Raw genomic sequence first — 19,682 nt, 5'->3', positions numbered from 1 at the left:
TATAATCTATTCAGTTTATATTTTTGTATATGTATATCTCTGGCTTTTTTGCATTATGGTACACGGTGGTACTTGTTTACACTTTACAATGTGTATTTCAAATTGTACATGTTAGCAATTATATCAACTTATGAACCAAGAGTAAATTGACTAAGTACATGTATATGTATTAAGGAAAATTAATGCTGAATATTACTATTATCACATTTTGTGAATAATTATTATATTTATATGTTCTGTTTAATATACATGTATGTAATATGCTCAAAAGTGCCCCGATTTGGAATAATAAATGAATATAAAATATATATAATAGATCTTTCTCAGTTTGCAATGTCGAATTAAAAGATTTACCAATATATGATAAAAGAATAATATCTAGATACTTGTTTTGAATCTCTGTTGTCTGCATCCTGTTTTCCACAAATAAAAGAGCAATATAAATACGAGTATATAAGTATCTAAGATATATTGTAACAGAGTTAAAAGTGGCTGTGCGTTGTATATAGTGAGGCCACGATCCTACTAGCACTAGCTAGTGAGTTAACCCTTTAGCTCACTCGGTAGAGCGTTAAATCTGAGGGTTGTAGGTTCGAGCCACAGTGTGGACACCCCTAGCTAATCGGTCATATTGTTTGACAGGACATTAACCTCCACGCCCAGGGACCGTCTTTTCAAGATATTTCGATTTTGAGGTGGGTGGAGTGTGATAGGATTGGATTTTACTGAGTAAGAAAATAACGATATCTTGGATTGGTTAAGATCGTTTATTATACATTAGAAAACTTTCTAGCTTTATACAATGTTTCGGGAAACGTCCTTGTCTGGGTTATACATAAAACGTAGGTTTTGATTAGATAAGAGACACACCTTCGGATCGCGGGGTATTTAAAGGACAGTATTTCACGTGTAGATCAATTGGTTTGGAACCTTCTCAAAGGTTCGTACCAGCTCACTTTCTAATAATCGGGGTGGATCCCGGTCTCTGTCTCTGTTTCGTTCAATTCGATCTATGTGTCGTTCAAGTTGCCCTTTTGTTTCCTTCATTTACACGTCCACTTTTGTTGAAGTCCAGTTCCTTATTTCTATTCTTGGTAAACCGGTTAAGTTAGGCATAGTAGATTTTTCGTGCAGGGGTGGGTCACTTCTCTTCGGACTTAGCATCGGGTAGGACGGGTTCTGGATATTTTACATCTGTTAGGTAGGCACTATTTTTTATTGAGGCCCAATTAATAATAAGATAGGTCGTTTGTACATTAGTTTTTGTTGTAAATATATAAATGTAAATATTTTGTGCTGTTAATAAAATATAATTGTTGCCATAATAAATACTTGTTAATTTGCAAACTCTTGTTATTAAAATTCTTGGTTTGGTAAGTCACTTACGTGACTAATTGAAATATACAGGTTTTTTGGTTAGTAAGAATTTGGAATAAAACGCGAAGTACTATTATTGATAAAGAAAATGTGTGTTATCTAATGAGTTAATTTTGAAAATAAAAGAAGTACTTTCATACGATCAAATCCCGTTACATTGGTGCCGTGATTGGTACCTTAGACCGAAGGTAAAAACCAAATCCTGTTACAATATGAATTACTATGGAATTTGTATTTATGTATCAACTAACCTGAGCCAAAGGTTAAAATAAGCTTTTGTGAAACAAGTTTGTCAGTTGATATTTTATCTGTAATTTTTAGTAAGGTTACTTTTTATAAACATGTAGATCTCTTTGTTTTATCAAAATTACAAAGCCAATTACAAATCTGGCTTAAACCATCCTTGAGTAAAGGGAATTCAAATCATTTCTGATAAAAATTAAAACCCTTTTTCAATGAAGATAATTTGCATGAACCAGAAATATAGGGGTTTTTTTTGTTTGTGTGTTGTTTAACGTCCCTCTCGAGAAGTCATCAGACGTTATTATTGAGGGGGTACAAGCATATAGTAGCTATGTTTTCTATAGTATTCTATATATCGGCAAAATTATGGGGGGGGGGCACGCCCCCACCCCCCACCCCCCGGTTCCTACGGCCATGCCTATACTCGGCACTTATGGCCAATGAGCAGTGAGGGATCTTTTTTGTGCCAGCACCTACTGCTACACGGGACCTCTGTTTATACGGTCTCATTCAAAGGACCGGTCTCCAAAGTGGGATTCGAACCCGCGTACAATAGGAGTCAAGTTCAATTAGAGAGAGCAGGAAGTCCACAGGGAGTTATAGATCTAATTTGATATTGAAACATCCCCATGATACTGTAGAGCACATAAAAGTTTGTACAATAATTTTATTAGTACATGTAGTCTGGCATGGGCGGGGCCTTAAGGTGTCAAATATTTACACGAGAGAAATCATTTTATAACAAAAGGATATTTTTAAAAATCTGTGTGGGAACAGTAGGGCCACAGTCATATCTTTGATGTAGTGAAAATTGAAAATAGGTCTTCTTATGTCATTCAAAGCTTTTGCTACTCTGTCTTCCAAAAATTTCCAGTACTCGACTCCAGGAAGTAGACTGGGGGCCGCCATGAGGCCCCCAGTGGGTCCAGGGCGAAGCCCTGGTGGGGGCCCAGGGGGCGAAGCCCCCGGAAGCTCCTGGATTCTAGAGATTTTGTAGGGTAAAAATGAGGTCTACCAAGTAGACATTTTTACATTTTCTTGATGAAACTATGATTTACGCTAACTTTGACAGTTTTAGGGGGGCGCCCCCCCCCCCCCTTAAATCCGCCACTGATTATACTCACAACTAATTATAGGATATCATAGGAGTTCGCATACCTATCAGTTTTACCGAAATTTTTATTTAGCTAATATTTAAATCCCCTTCTAGACCAGGAAGTACAAACAACCTGACAGGTACATATGTGTCACGCGCTAAGCGCACATAAAGCATGTAAAGATAGATTGTACTGTGATCAGGACAGGTCGGCCGCCATTACTGACAATCAGGTATTTATTATATTTAACGGGAATTAACTGAACATAAATGTAAGATCTACTGAGAACAAATTTCATGCATTTCCTAATTTTTTTTTATCCTCATCTTGTCAGATGAGTGACTTGTCTTTTTGTATCCCTAGTACTTTCATTTTCCGTTCCTGTATCTCTGCTTAAAAATGTTGAACTTTATATGCTTTAGACTATCACAAGATCTAACTATGGACTCCCGAACCAGTGCCCAGGACGTAATGCGATGTGACCTGTGTGAGACCGCTGTGGTACAGATGCACTGTGATACATGTTTTGTCAACCTGTGTATAGCTTGTGTTGGAAAACACATGATATCTGATGAATCCAAGGACCACAAAGTCGTCAAATTTCAGGCCAGGAAATCTACCCCTCTCTACCCTTTATGTACATCACATAACAAACAACAATGTATATTGTACTGCAAACAATGTGAATTTTCTGTTTGCACAGAGTGCCTTACATCTGATCAACATTTAGGTCATAATTTTTCTGACATCTTAAAAGTTGTGGATGAAATAAAGGACAAAATTATCAAAGAACAAATAGAATTACATGAAACAATTTATCCAACCTACCAGGACATTGCCTCTGATGTACAAAACAAAATGAGTCAGTTAGAAAAGGAATATGGAGATCTATCAACAGCCATAACTAAACATGGAGAGGACTGGCACAGAGAAATTGACAAACTCGTCAAGAAACTTAAAGCTAAAGTTGATGAGATGAAAAACACACAGCTACAAACTCTACAGAAACATCTGGATGAAATAAACAAGAAAATGTCAGACATCAAAGATGAAATTGATTCAATTGAAATGGCTATAGACACTAATGACATGTCAAAACTATTTAGTATCACACCTATGGCCAGTGTAATTAATTTATACAGAAATCTTCCACAAAAACTTGTACCAATCTTACCTAAATTCATTCCAAGAAAAATCCAAGAACTCGGTAAACTCTTTGGAACTTTATCATCCAGTTCTTTAACATCAGATAAACATGGCTACAGCATGAAGACAACACAGAAATCACCAGAAGCTGCACCTCCAGTCAAACAGCTGCTTGATGAACCAGAGACTGTCACCACCATAGACACTGGGTATAAATCATACCTTTACAATGTGGCCTGTCTGAGTGATGAAGAAATCTGGACAAGTGGATTTGACAGCACCATGAAACTCTACAACATCAATCAGGGATCACTACTCAAGTCAATCACAATCAAGTCAGGGTACAAACCATCTGACATAGCAGTGACAAAAAGTGGAGATCTAGTTTATACTGATTACTTAGATAGAACTGTGAACATTGTGAAGAATGAGAAGATAGAGGAGGTGATCAGACTACAGAACTGGAGACCTGAAGGTGTCTGTAGTACCTCCTCTGGTGACTTCCTGGTTATCATGGACAGTGATGATAACACACAAACAAAAGTTGTCTGTTACTCTGGCTCCACAGAGAAACAAACCATTCAGTTTGATGATAAAAATAAACCTCTCTATTCATCTGGTCTTTATGTCAGATACATAACTACTTCTGATTACATAACTGAGAACAGGAACCTGGATATCTGTGTGTCTGACTGGGGAGCTAGAGCAGTAGTGGTGGTCAATCAGGCCGGGAAACTAAGATTCAGGTACACTGGACATACTCCTGCTCCAAAGAACAAATCATTCAGTCCAGTAGGAATCACCACAGACAGTCAGAGTCACATCCTTACAGCTGATTATAACAATGACTGTGTCCACATCATAGACCAAGATGGACAGTTCCTCCGTTACATAGACTGTGGTCTGAGTGAACCCATAGGACTGTGTACAGATACAAATGTCAATCTGTTTGTTGCTCAGTATGGAAATAGACAAGTGAAGAAAATCAAATATCTGAAGTGAAATACATCATTGTCTTGTATTCTATGTAATTAAACAACAGATGTATGCAATACTTCTGTTTTAGAATGCTAAATATGGAAACTTAATTGCAGAAGTATTTAATTTTCTTTATTCTTCAAGAGAAAACTGCCTCATGTCCCTAATACATGTAATTGTATATTTTGCTGATCTCTTGTAATACAATATTCTACACTGTAAGACACTGCAGGGCATCAAATCAGGCTTTATTTTGAAGAAAAAAAATATATATGACACTCAAAATGTTTTAATCGTCTAAAATACAAGTTTCTTTAATGCCAATTTTGATACATGATCCAAAGTTTCTATGTGACCCAGTATAATTTAATGTGCCAATAGATATTTGAAAGGGAATATCAACTGGCTGATAAAGTTAGAATAAGTACGAAGTACTTTAAATAGCATCAGGAACAGAACATATGAGTGACTCATGTGACATACATCAAGACTAAATGCAGGCAATCTGAAATTAATTAAAAGGGAGACCACTCAATCTCATTTTTCCCAAGACGGTTATTTTAAAGCTTGCCAAATGGCCCAGTCAAAGTAATAAATTGTAATACAGCGTAGTGCATGCATAACAAAAGCTCTAATAAGTATGTGGACCTGATGTAAAAAAAAAATTATCTGTGACACCCAATTATTTATCAAATGACCCCCCCCAATTAAAGAATGAAATATAAAGTACAGATTTATTTGAATAGTAAATACATTTACTGGAAGTCAGCTACATGCATGCAGTACATGTGTGACACTTCTTTTATCTTGAAATTATTCATCAAACTGAGTAGGACAAGTTAATTACATTATCATGGATTTGTGTTACACAGTTTGATTAAACAGGTACACTGTCACAGGTAACAACTGTGAGTGAGGTAGCAGGGAGATGTGTCTATCTTAAAAGTCAAAGGATTCTATTTGGTGGAGAATTTGAGATGAGCTTGTATGATACACCATTATAAAGCACAGTCTGTGTTGTGAGTTGAGATGATGTCTGCTACACTGTGTTGTGACCTGAGATTGTGTATGGTACACTGGTTGAGTTGAGTTGATATGATGTATGGTAAACTGTTTGTGGTGTGAGATGGGATGGTGTCTGGTAGGTTGTCATTTTAATGGACCCTCTGTGGAGTAGAGCTGATGAATAAGTCTGCTTGGGTTCATTCCTAGATTCCTGGAAATAAACATCCAGATTATTTGAGCTTACAGTCTTAAATTAAGACATCAGACAATCACTTCATACAAAAGTTTTTAACATGAACAATTAGAAATAAATGTACACTGACAGGATATGAATGTCCCAGCAAAGGTAATATATGAAAAGAAATATACAAAATTATTTGTCTAATCTGGATTCTGAGTACTCTGGAATTTTATTCAATAAGTAAAATTTATTTGCTATTTTACTTGTAAAACCAGTGCTTCATTGTTTTGAACTATTTGATTCCATTTCTCTTGTTAATTTTTAAGCCTCAAACTTTGTGGTTGAAAAAGAAAAACCAGAGGCCCTTGGGCCATGATGCTCACCTGTGTAACTAAGGAATGTTTGATCTTTCAGATTCTTTTTCCTACAAATTCTTTGTAAAATTCTATTTTGATCACATATTACTGTCCCACCCTGACCCAGTGGGTCATGATTTGAACAAACCTCAATCTATGCTACCTGAGGATGCTTCCATATACATATGATTGATCTGACTTTGCTGTTCTTGAGAAGATTTGTAAAGATAAGAACAGCAAAGTCATGGTCAATCATATTTATTGGAAGCATTCTATGTAAAACTTTGACCCCCCTGTTGTGGCCCCAACCTACCCCTGGGGGTCATGGTATGAACAAATTTGAATCTACAGTATGTATTAAAGCTTTTAAACAAGTTTCATCTTTTCTGGCACAGTGGTTTGTGAAGATTTTAAAAGATGCCACCAAATTTTCATGAATTCTTAATTATCTCCCCTTGAAAGAGGGTGTGGCACTTCCTGTGAAAATTGAAAAAATTTTAATTCCCTTGGCCCAAGGATGATTTGTGGCAAGTTTGGTTGAAATAGGACTAGTGGTTTTGGAGAAGTCAGAAATGTGAAAAGTTTACAGACAACACACGACAGACAGACGGACGCTTGACACTTTTTGATCAGCAGGGATGGACATTAACGGTTGTCTGATTCCCGGGACAAGTAAATTCTCAGTTCGAGCAAGTGAAATTGTCGACATACTTGTCAGATTGGGCAAGTGAATTTTTCTCATACATATGTACATATTTATTTAGTTTACATTAATTTATAAATAAAACAATAAACTGAACATTTGATTTCTGCCACGCACCTGACTGACAATGTTTTTGCATTTGGAATTCCTTGGTAGCATTTCTGGATTATACCGCTCATTTAAAAATTGGGTTCGTTATTTTCTTTCCTAGTAAATACCCTCTACGTCTAACAAAATTTTGTTAACTTCTTATCAGAAAATAAGATTATTTATTCAAGCACAGAATATAACTACAGTGTGACACAATGTATCCAGATCAAGATAAGATGTATGTTTCCTAGCAACTATCTTCCTTAAGCGTTGCTTCACACTAGTTCACAGTTATCTCTGAATATCATGAATCACAAAAGGATCCTACCGAAAATAATTTTGAAAAAAGGGTTATTGTTGTATGGCAGTGCGTGTTAACAGGTTAAATTCACAAGTACAGCGGTATTCATTTATGTACATATGCAGCATGCATCAACATTTTTTCAGGTAGCTCAACTTGCCAAATTGATAGTAGTGTATTTGGTCACATTTTTTTCTTATCATAACGTTTATAGTAATTAATAATTTTCTTCTTAAGTTCCTTCTAATTGGGGCAACCAAGTTTTGCATTCCGACAAGTCAAAGTTTGAGATCACTTGCCCGAAGGGCACGTGAATCTGAAAGTTAATGTCTATCCCTGATCAGAAAACCTAACTTTGAGCCTTCGGCTCAGATGAGCTCATTAACAGTACCTTATGTGTATACTCTTAATTAATTTCTAGATTACAAGTAATAGGAAAAATTTATTCTTTCAATATTTTGCATATGCATTGCATGTGTGGAAGAAAAAAAAGGGAAATAAATTTAAAATTTTCCTGCACTCCTCATTTACTTTTCAGGAGGTACCAGTGTACGAAGTTTGATGTATTTCAATCAAAGGGTTCTCAAGATATTGACAACACTTAGTCTACAGACACACCGGCCTCAAAGCAGTATGCCCCCTTTTCAAGATGGGCAATAAAAGTAATGGCACAGTGGAATTTCTCTAAACAGTTTGTATCTTAGTATAGGAAGTTTGACAGAAGGACATGACGGCCATGATTATGGTGGGGCATAAAATGGAGGACTTTATAAGAACAATTTTTTTTTGTAAGAGTGACTGCGACATACACATACCTGAGAGACTTGTTGACTTTGACTGTGGAAAGTAAATGCTCTGCTGCCATTTTGTTGGGACAGGAGCTGTAGGCGTCCATTAAGCTAAAATGTAGGACAAGATGTAGACAGTGTGTAGACACATTGAGGAAAGTTCAATGAAAAGGACTTACAACATAAATGTATGTACATGTTCATGTATACAGCACATATACAGGTTAAATAAAGGTCAAGATCTGAGTTCTTGACTTACTTAATCTGTGATACATCTGGTTTAAATTTACTACATGTAAATGACTTATTTTTGGATTGATTTAAGCTACTTACTGAGTTCTAGATTACTTACTGACTTAGTGTGGGGTGGATTTGAATTACTTATTGACTTATTGTGGGTTAGATCTGAGTTACTGACTTAGTGTGAGGTAGATCTGAATTACTTACTGACTTATTGTGGGGGAAATCTGAGTTACTTACTGACTTATTGTGGGTTAGCTCTGAGTTACTTAGTGTGAGGTAGATTTGAATTACTTACTGACTTAGTGTGGGGTAGATCTGAGTTATTTACTAACTTAGTGTGGGGTACATCTTAGTTACTAACTTAGTGTGGGGTAGATCTGAGTTACTTACTGACTTATTGTGGAGTAGATCTGAGTTACTGACTTAGTGTGGGGTAGATCTGACTTACTGACTTAGTGTGGGGTAGATCTGAGTTACTGACTTAGTGTGGGGTAGATCTGAGTTACTTACTGACTTATTGTGGGGTAGATATGAGTTACTTACTGACTTATTGTGGGGTAGATCTTAGTTACTTACTGACTTATTGTGAGGTAGATCTGAGTTACTAACTGACTTAGTGCAAGGTAGATCTGAGTAACTGTGCAAGGTAGATCTGAGTAACTGACTTAGTGTGGGGTAGATCTGAGTTACTTACTGACTTACTGTGGGGTAAATCTGAGTTCCTTACTGACTTAGCGTAAGGTAGATCTGAGTTACTTACTGACTTATTGTGGGGTAGATCTGAGTCACAGCCTGAGCCCTCTCACCAGACATTCCACTAACTTTACTCAGCTGTTTACAGAACATGTCTTGAACACTCAGATTCTACAAATGTACATGTATTTCAAAAAGTTGTGACAGAATTTTATAAACCAAATAATCAGGAATGTCATTGAATTATCCATAAATGTTAAACATACAAGACATTTGCCTATCTAATGGAAAATCTTATTTACACAGATCAGTATTATGACTAATCAAGCAAAGTTAACGAGTAAGGCCATTCCAATTTTTTTCTATATTTAGCGTCTGTGTACGCCTATTTTTCATACCCATTATCAGAAAAAATGAACAAAATCAGGAGTCATGAAACTGATTATTCTCTAAACATTTATCTACAATATGTCATGTTAGGTAAACTTTAAGCAATTTTAAAATATTCTGATTTTGCTTAAGAATACATCTTTCTATGAGAAAAACAGATTAATGAAATCAAATCCTTTGACCTTTGATTGACCTTTGATTGACCTCATTTTTACATACCGGTACATGCATATGGGTATTTTGCAAAGTTACTGAAATATATATGCTATATACCTTCTTATATTGATATTGGTTCATTTTTAAAAAAGTTGTCTTCATAATTAAGTAATCACTAATTAAAACCACCAATTAATCATTCAATAAATCTAATATGCACATTAAATGAGTCATTTGGCATCCCAAAAATTAATATCTGTCATAAATGATATACACCCTCATGACCCCATGCTGCCAAAAATACCTAAGAATGTAAATTTTCTTCTGACATCTGGCTAATAAATATGATCTTACCCTAGACTTGACAGATCCCTGGTTAAACTCCTCAAACTCCATCAGTCTGATTTCTCGCTCATTTATGTTGTTACTCCAGTCCTGTTCTTTGATGTCATCAATACTGCAGGCATAGAGGGTCTTATTCTAAAGAAAAGATAACTCCTGTCATCAACATGTATTCCAAATACTCTGCATGGAAATTGATTAATGTTCAAAATGTCTGCATTTTCCCATTTTTCATTGCTGAGTCACACTAGTTATCCTACATGTATCTTGTAAATATAGAGAGGATTGATGTCTCTTGGTAACCATTTACAACTTCTGTAACAATCAAACTCAAATGTCTTATAGAACTAACTATATTTACAGCAAGTACTTTGCCAGAAATGTAGAAACTTGTATCTTCTTGCATACATATATTGTATGTATATTGTGCATACAAGATATTGAGTCATCAATGGGACAAAATGAGGTAGATCACTGTACCCACCTTGTAATAACTCTGTAGATAGTGAGTCATCACTGTTAGGTAAGCTACTGACTCCTTAACATTCTTTGTTCTCTTTACTTGAAATCCATCAATGACCTGGTAAAAAAAAGTGACCTTAACTTTTAACCCTGAAACAATTCAGTCCTATCTGATCATGTGAGTTGTACAAAATTTCATTAGTCCATCTGATTGGAAACAGGATTTATATAAATGTGAATCATTACCTTGAGATTTGTTATTGTCTGTCTGATGCGGTCCTCTGGGATACTGAAGTGCTGCAGAGAGCCATAATCTTCCACCATAAAGATTGGCTTCTTTAGGCCACAGTGCTTCAGGCGGAACTAAAACAGAGGTGTCAAAGCCACTTACACAAAGATTACAAACCTAAATTTCATTTTGTTTTTAAGTAATGTGGTTCTCATATAAAGCAAGCTACTTTTAATACATGGTAAATAATTTTGCTTCATTTTTGCTCTAGTGTTATTGTTAGTTTCATTTGGCTCTGACCTTCTGATCTGAGAGTCTTCCATCTGTACAGCTGTGAACAAGGTCATCCATTCTCTTCCTCTCTACAATGTAATCCAACACCAGTTCTCTCCTCCTGGGCTGATCTATCCCTATTTCAGATCAGACAAGTAAGTTTAATCATCATGTTAATTAGTAGACCTTCGAAATATTATCACCGAAATGTAAGGGGAAATTAAAAGTTATGTCCCCTTACCAACTTCTGTCTGATGAGTTTTCTCCCTTGCTACCCACAGTAGATCTCCTACATGGAGTTTTCTGAGGTCACAGGTCACACCGTTCTTAATGAGGTCAGGAAGTAAGGACTTCCCTCCTCCCTGTCTTGTTAAAAATAAAAGTGTATAATTGTACAGTACAATGCAAGGGTATCCAGTTCAATACAAAGTATTACAAGAAACATAATACAATAAGTTTTCATCCATTGGTATAGCATACAGCTTATACATTATTTTCTTGATCATTGATAACTTGGTTCAAGGTATGTAAATGATACCTGCTTCCATAGAATTCAGCATTGTCAACACACAGGATGATTTCAAACTGTCCAGGTAGGAACACAAAATTTGATACACAGTCAGTATTGGTGGACTCTTGAGAATTTTCACTCTCTGATGCCCTTTCAAGACTAAGAGCTCTGACAGAGGAAATTCTAGGTGTGTCTTTATTGTGCAGGGTGGGGAGTTTGGGAGAGGAATTCTGGAATGACAGAAGCTGTGGTTCTGCTGAGTGGGATGACATCACATCCTTAGGAAGTTTTGTTCTTTTCTTTGCCTCCTTTGTTGGTTTGACTGCAATTTTTACGAGGATGTGAAAGATATAAAAATAATCTATACACTGTAACAGCAGAAATAGTCACTGGGGATTAAATTTTTTATATCACTATATATTGAATAGGGTTACTTTGAAAACAACAAAATTTAATGCCCACAAAACCTTTTTAGATGATAAATAAATGAAATTTCATCCTTACGAAAAAAAAATTTTTCTGCAGTATTCAAACTTTTACATACATGTGCATATGTAGTTTACATTTCCCTTCCTAACACTTATCCACTTCTAATGATTAAATACATGTTTCCTTCATACAATTTTCATCTTCAACAATAACTGTTGCAAATTTTTGCTCCTATGATGTACCATATGTCCTTGAATTTCATTTTTGTCTCCATTTTTGTCATAAAATTGACATAAATACAATTTTTAATTTACTAAGTAGAAGGTTCTTCTCAACAAAGAGTTGGTCCACATGAACATTGCAGGAACTGTAATGAAGAATCAGTTACACCTATGAGTGAACCTGAGTCCAAGTATTTTTATTAAACTGAAGTTACCTACATATTTATACCCCCGCTCCGAAGGAGAGGGGGGTATACTGTTTTACCCTTGTGTGTCTGTCTGTCTGTCTGTCTAGCTGTGTGTCTGTCTGTCCGTAACAAATTTTGGTCGCAGTTTTCTCAGCAACTACTTATTGCAGATGCTTGAAATTTTAGCACAATCTTTGTTTAGGCATGCCATATGGTGGGATTCATTTTTGTAAGAATTTGATGTCAACTTCCTGTTTATCCGTGCGTCTGTCCGTATCATACATAACAAATTTTGGTTGCAGTTTTCTCAGCAACTACATATCGCAGGTGCTTGAAATTTTAACACACTCTTTGTTTAGGCATGCCATATGGTGGGATTCATTTTTGTACTAATCCGATGTCAACTTTCTGTTTATCCGTGCATCTGTCAGTACCATACATAACAAACTTTGGTCACAGTTTTCTCAGCAACTACTCATCGCAGGTGCTTGAAATTTTAACACACTTTTTGTTTAGACATGCCATATGGTGGGATTCATTTTCGTATGAATTCAATTTCAACTTCCTGTTTATCTGTGCGTCTGTCCATATCATACCTAACAAATTTTGGTTGTAGTTTTCTCAGCAACTACTGTAGATTCCTTATTTTTCGCGAGTACTTATTATTGCGAAATGACTCTTTAACACCAAATCGCGAGAACAATAATTCGCGAGTGGACGGTTGATCAAAGGAATTTTAAATTGATTTCAGTACCATAAAAATAAAAGCGAGTAATTTTATTTCGCGAGTTGCGCTTCTTGCGTAATTACGCGATAATTAATTCCTCGCGTATATTTAGGAATCTACAGTACTCATTGCAGATGCTTGAAATTTTAGCACAATCTTTCTTTAGGCATGCCATATAATGGGATTCATTTTTGGTACAAATCCTATGTCAACTTCCTGTTTATCCGTGCATCTGTCCGTACCACATAACAAATTTCGGTCGTAGTTTCTCAGCAACTACTCATCGCAGATGCTTGAAATTTTAGCACAATCTTTGTTTAGGCCATATGTTGGGATTCATTTTTTTACAAATCTGATGTCAATTTCCTGATTATCACTGTGTTTGTTCATAACTGAACTTGTGTATTCACATCAGAGCGGGGGTATTATTAGTGAGCATTGGCTGACAGACTTCTTGTTTTATTATGAAAACACTTAGTTTTTTTCCTGGACACAATAAATGAAAATTGCTCACATGAGAAATAAACCAGCTGATATGACGATTAATTTGAGTTTGCTCCGTTTAATTTGACAGTACCTGCAGTACTTGCTGGAGTTTCCTCTAAATCATTCAAGGAGGGTAGTCGAGTAGTTTCCTGAACACCAACACAATCAACAGCATCCTCTTCATGTAGATAAACATACACATTATCTCCTAGAGGTCTGAAAGTTAAGAAAATTACTATATTAAAACAAAGGAAATATAAATATTGGTCAAAGCAATCAACTGCATAACTGGTTTCATCTGAATGTACAGGTATTAATTCCAAACTTTCTCTGATATGCAAAAAATTCTAAAAAGAAATGCAACTAAATTAATATTCATTTACAATATTTTTTTTTAAAATCATATGATTTATATCTGCAATTCATATCTACAAATAATCTCCAATACAAGAAGGCTCGCAGAGATACAGGTTGGCAGTGTTAAAGGTTGACAAGTTATGACATTGATGACAGTGCTACAGGTTGACAAGTTATGACAGTGCTACAGGTTGATAAGTTATGACAGTTATGACAGTGCTACAGGTTGACAAGTTATGACAGTGCTACAGGTTGACAGTAACAACAAAGATACAAGTTGATAGTACCATCAGAGATAAAGGTTGACAGTAATGATAGATATCATATCAATACCTTAATTATCACACTTTCACGATTCACTTATACATTCAATGAACTTCTACTCAATGTTCATATCTCAGATAGAGGGAAGAAATAACATAAAAAGAGTAAACCTAAGACTATTTTAAGTGAATTTTCAGACCTAGTGGTGTCGAGTCGGTAACGTTTCCCACTAGACAATAGTAGCTGGTAGTTCACTTTAATCAGGAATCCGAGCCCAATATCATCTGAAAAAATTTTGTAGAACACTGAATCTTTATATACAATGTAAAAGTATATAAAATGAACTCTTTATCATAGAATTGTAATTTTTGAACTTTACTTAATGCTTTAAAACATGTAAGTGCATATAATTTGAAAAAAAAAGTCATTTAACACATATATTAAAAGGTGCAGATGATTTGAGTAAACATGTGTGTTTAGAAAATTTCAATGCATATCTGTCAGCTTTATAGCTGTGTAGAACAAAATTTAATTCTTGAAAAAAAACTTTGTATTATTTTTTTTTTTTTTAATTCAAAAACGACTTTTGTTCTATTTTTATTGCACATCAAACATATACATATATATATATTATATATACATGTATATAACCACCATATACTTGTAGTTTATACAGTACATGGTTGACCAGGAAAAGAACTGTGGAATGTAAATTTCTCTAGTTTTTTAAATTTATCTTTGACCTTTGACCTCACCATCAATAAGAACAGCTGCTTTATCTTTCTTGTTCACCTCATCTCCTTCATTTGTTACGTACTTGTATTGAAGTGATCTGGAAAATAAAATGCAGAAATGCATGGGTTTTTTTTTCACTCTTGTCTTTAAAAAGGCCATTCAGAAATGCATGGTTCTTTTCCACTCTGGTCTTTAAAAAAGGCCATGCTAAAACGACTTAATACATCTTCATACCCATGGTCTTGATTTCTGTTTCCAGGGACGGTTACTGGTAATCTCTGTGTTGAGGCTGGCCTTAGTGGTAAATCCTCAGCCTGAATTGCCTCTAGCCGGTGTGCCAGCTGACATCCAGCTTCTGTCAGGCTGTACTTGGCTGGGCTACTCTCCTTCACCACTAAGCCTTTCTTTATCAGAGTCCCCATAGAGGACCAAGCCGTGTAACGACATCCTGGATCTGCCTGTAAACACACACATACATGTAGTTCTTTGTAAGGACATCAAACCATACTGCAGGCTTTGTGGTTTAAAACTCACCAGAGTGAAGGATTTGTCAGCCAATGACTGGGCTTTATTACAGAGTTCTGTTTTTGTCATGAATCCTCTACCATCTGCATACTAAAATTAGACGAAAAAAAAATTAAAAATAATGAATGTAATGTAAATGAACAAATATGTGGGGGGAAAAAAGTGAATATCAAAAATCCTTTTTAAATATTTTCACTGTGTGGCGTGTATGTGATTACCATATTTATACCTGTCTGTCTCTGTATAGAGTGATAAGGAGAGCATAAGGACCAGATCTGTAGGCTGGAACATACTCCCTCTCTCCACTAGCTAGTCCAGATCTCTGTCTTTTCTGAATTCAATAAATAAACTCATATATTTCACAGATTTTCCTGGGGGAAATACTTGAGAGTTTTGACTGTGATGTAGAGTGTAAAAATTCTAAAAACTTGAAAGACCTAAAAAAAACTTAATTCTTCAAATCAAAAATAAATGGATCTATTTAATTTATCAATGAGATAGTTGACAATGTATTATTTTCTGTTTTCAGCTGGCAAGTACAGCATGAAACAATCTATTCAAATTGGGAGCCAAGAAATTTTGGTATGTTTCTGATTACATATGCTTACTGCATATGGGACAATTCATCTTTACCCTTGGGGGTTGAGGGATCTCTGACTCCCCCTCACTATCAGAGTCAGACAGAGTATGTGCCGCTCCATGGGAGATAACTGACTGCTGATTCACTGGTCTAGTGGTTGAAGAGGCTGCTTTGTTTTGTTTTGGTTTCTCTTTGGCTGGTGGTTTGGTGTGGGAATCCTCTTCAGACTTTGGAGGAACAATAGAACCTACGAATGAAAGTAACATTTCATTTACATGTATATGTACAAAATACGATGTTTACAACAGCAATCATCTGTATTCAGCATTATTAAATATTCTTTGGGAATCTCCTCCTGGGCTCACACAAATGTATATTATATGAAAGCATTTACAAATTTCTTTCTTTTCTTATAAACAAACTCCCCTTCAAATGCAACTAACCTTTGTTAGCTTTGCTTAGACCGAGATCTCACAAATTTTTATCATAGTGGATTAGCTTACCAATATTTTTTTTTTAAATAAATGGAAATCGAAGATACATGTAACTTTAGACAGAAGAATTGAAAGCAATAGTTGTTGTATACACATGTATGTCCTAATGACAAAACTGCAAATGAATGTGGCTGAAAAGTCCAGACAATATCTCATCATTCTCAATAAACATTTTCTTTAATACATGTATCAAGTCTAAAGCTATTTCATGCAAACAAATAGCAAAACAATATTAGCACTTTAAAAAATTCAAGTGGCTATATGCTTAAAAAATAACTACATGTACAATTGAAGACATTTACCATGTTCTTGTATGTGTTTTTGAAGCCGATCATCCAACATTTTGCAAATTTTGTCACCTATAAAATGAAAAACATCTATGCACAAGTCAAGTAAGTGAACATGAACTGATTGTCAGGATAAAAATTAGAAAATCTGTTAAAAATATGATGAAAAATTTTGCATGCAATACAGTGTTACCGAAATTTTCCAAGATTTTGCAGTCCTTCCCTGATGTCAAAACAAGCGGATATCTTTGTAGGGACTTTAATGCCTAAAATTTTTAAATTATTGATTAGTGTTAATTAAAAATTAACATAATAATTTAAATTGACAATTCATCTCCTTTTACCTCTTAGAAAATTGAAAATTTTAAGTATTCACATACCGGGTATGTAATATAACTTAAGGCCAGTTACTGGTGTTTAGTTTTTACATCAGTTACTAAGCAGAAGGTTTCTAAATATATATCTGGTATGCATCATAATGTTCAAGATATATAAGGCTAAGTTTGACCTTCTTGGATCTCCATTCAAGAAATATTAAGACAAGAGTTATATGCCAGCAAAAAAATTCATAATAATTGTGCTGAACTAAAATAACTCATACAAAAGTTGTATATTCATGTAAATAATGTATTCAAAATATTTCTCAAAATTTTAATGTTTACATAAACAGATAACTTTGAAAATACAGGCTACTAAAAATACTAAAATATGGTTCTGTAGAAACTTTAATATGCAGTGAAAGACACCACTGGTTCCATAGAAATTGGCCTGATTAAAGAATATTCCGGATTAGACAACATTTGAATCAAATGAATTTACTGAATGGGACTTTAAGTTTACATCATAACAGCTAGGCAACTTATCAGAACACAAAACATCCACATAAGATAGGTTCTGCAGTAATAAATCCATCTCGAAACACAGCTTTTCTTCCATGGCAGTCAGACAGGTTCGATTGCCAATGGCCAGATAGCTCAATTGGTAGAGCACCAGACTAGTGATTCAGGGGGTCCGGGTTAGAATTATGGTCTGGTCCATTACATTTTTCTTCCTTGTCAGTTACACATCAATAAACAAATCTGAGTTTATAGTGGATTCCCAACAAAACCCTCTATAAACGACAACTTAAAACTACTAATACCTTGGCATAAACAAACTGTGTTTTTATTCCCTTTTCTGCAGCCTCCTCTTTCCACTCTTTTAGCCACATTTCAAACAACGGATTCGGTGATTTAGTCTTTTTCTTCTTTCTTTTTCCATACAGTGCCTGCCTTTCCATTTTCCTATTTAAGAAAATACAACAAGTAGTCTGTGAGCCAATGCTCACTAGTAATAACCCCCCTCTCTGATGTGAATATACCAATACGCTCTCATGTGCATATACAGAAGATCAGTTAAAGGTGCTTAGACACAGATTTGAAGTTTATATTTTTTCAAATTTTCTGTATAATATCACAACTTATATGTTGCTATAGCATTTCACACGAAAATAAAATTAATAACTTATTTAATCTGGAAATTATTAAAACTACGAATTTTGGGAGGCGTTTGATTAACACATCCTTGCACTTTCACAATTTTTTAACCCTATCCTTAATACTTAAGAAAAGTAGCAATTTTGTTGTGTATTAATGAACAATATTAGTAATTTACATCTATAATCCAGAAAATTCAGAGTAAAAATGTGCGAAAGCAAATCCCACTCACTTCAGTATTGTCAGCCCGTGCTCAGTGTTGTGTACAGAGTTTAACAAATTGAATACACCCGTGAAACATAAACTGTTTTTGTAAACAGGGCACGAGCTCTATTGTTGTTAATGTTTACGTTTCACCGGGTGTGTTCAATTGTTAAACTCTGCACACATCATTGAGCATGGACTGACAATACTGGTGAGAGGATTGTGCTTTCTACATTTCTACTCTGAAATTTCTGCATTATAGTTTTAATATTTTTCATTAATAAACAACAAGATTGCTACTTTTCTTAAGTAATAAGGATAAAGTTAAAATTTGTGAAAGTGCAAGGATGTGTCTATCAACAGGTCTAGGCGGCTTCTGTTTTTGGAGGATAGATTTTATCCTCTTAAAACAGAGGATGGCGGTCTTGCCACCTACCGGAATTTTCAAAACTAAGGGCAGTTAACTCTTAACCAAACAAATAACAGCAACTCTTGCATTTATGAACCGTACGCTGAATTTTCGAAATCAAAACAAATAAAAGGTACAATTTCATATGATGATGGATAATTCCAGATATTAAATCAATATAATTATATTTTTGTAATTGCTGTCAATCAGTTATTCCATATACAGCTTGGAAAACAACTATTGCACTTATCTTTGATAAAAATTTTTTTTTGAAAAATTAAGTTTAATCATTTATTATTTCTTTCATTTAATAATTCTTTAGCACATCACTTTGTAATAATTTATTTGTTTATGTATACACATGGCTGTATGAATATACATGTATGTTAATTTCTTAGTAAACAAATTACTTATTTTATTTACTCATGCTATTCAAATTATTTATTTATTTTTATAATTATTCATTCAATCCATTTATACTTTTATTTGCTTGAATTATAAGGCAGAGTATATTTTGCGTTTTAAATATGCTTAAAATGCGTTTCATTTTGTGTTTCCTTTTTTTGAATTAAAAGAAAATATAAAAGAAATATTAAAGTCCTTTTTTATTTGTCTAAATAGGGAAAAGTCATATAAAATAAAACAAAATAACAAGAAATATTCAGTAATGATGGAGCGCAAAAAGTGCTAACTTTGAAAATAAATTGCAAAATATCTAAACATAGAATCTCAAATCG

General features: G+C 34.7%; 2 protein-coding genes across 2 annotated transcripts; one reads left to right on the top strand and one right to left on the bottom strand.

Annotated features, from left to right (window-relative positions):
* Window positions 1–2,881: 2,881 nt before the first annotated feature.
* On the top strand, window positions 2,882–5,086 carry LOC133176180 (uncharacterized). Its single transcript, XM_061311340.1, has 2 exons — window positions 2,882–2,949; window positions 3,140–5,086. Exon 2 carries the CDS (start codon window positions 3,159–3,161, stop codon window positions 4,863–4,865), a length of 1,707 nt encoding a protein of 568 aa, XP_061167324.1. The 5' UTR covers window positions 2,882–2,949; window positions 3,140–3,158; the 3' UTR covers window positions 4,866–5,086.
* A 467-nt stretch (window positions 5,087–5,553) lies between these two features.
* On the bottom strand, window positions 5,554–18,136 carry LOC133176013 (crossover junction endonuclease MUS81-like). The gene is made up of 19 exons (XM_061311192.1): window positions 17,999–18,136; window positions 17,051–17,123; window positions 16,873–16,929; window positions 16,130–16,323; window positions 15,726–15,827; window positions 15,506–15,586; window positions 15,206–15,429; window positions 14,992–15,068; window positions 14,436–14,520; window positions 13,707–13,831; window positions 11,592–11,886; window positions 11,295–11,419; window positions 11,081–11,190; window positions 10,798–10,914; window positions 10,574–10,669; window positions 10,102–10,227; window positions 9,269–9,372; window positions 8,293–8,376; window positions 5,554–6,057 (listed from the first exon to the last, which is right to left on the bottom strand). Exons 1-19 carry the CDS (start codon window positions 18,134–18,136, stop codon window positions 5,991–5,993), a joined length of 2,280 nt encoding a protein of 759 aa, XP_061167176.1. The 3' UTR covers window positions 5,554–5,990.
* Window positions 18,137–19,682: the final 1,546 nt, after the last annotated feature.

Source organism: Saccostrea echinata, unplaced genomic scaffold (assembly GCF_033153115.1).
Source record: "Saccostrea echinata isolate AGI-Se365-2 ecotype Australia unplaced genomic scaffold, CSIRO_AGI_Sech_v1 ptg000002l, whole genome shotgun sequence".
NCBI lineage: Eukaryota > Metazoa > Mollusca > Bivalvia > Ostreida > Ostreidae > Saccostrea > Saccostrea echinata.
This window is presented reverse-complemented; position numbering and strand designations above follow the sequence as displayed.

What these genes read in the sequence shown, in the direction of transcription:
- LOC133176180 (XM_061311340.1), top strand. Translation starts at nt 3,159, where the DNA reads ATGGACTCCCGAACCAGTGCCCAGGACGTAATGCGATGTGACCTGTGT.
- LOC133176013 (XM_061311192.1), bottom strand. Translation starts at nt 18,136, where the DNA reads ATGGAAAGGCAGGCACTGTATGGAAAAAGAAAGAAGAAAAAGACTAAA. An exon ending in AGACAATAACAAATCTCAAG is followed by an intron (nt 10,670 to 10,797) that starts GTAATGATTCAC and finishes TTTTTTTACCAG; the next exon opens with GTCATTGATGGATTTCAAGT. An exon ending in ATCTACCCCACAATAAGTCA is followed by an intron (nt 8,377 to 9,268) that starts GTAAGTAACTCA and finishes CCTACATTTTAG; the next exon opens with CTTAATGGACGCCTACAGCT.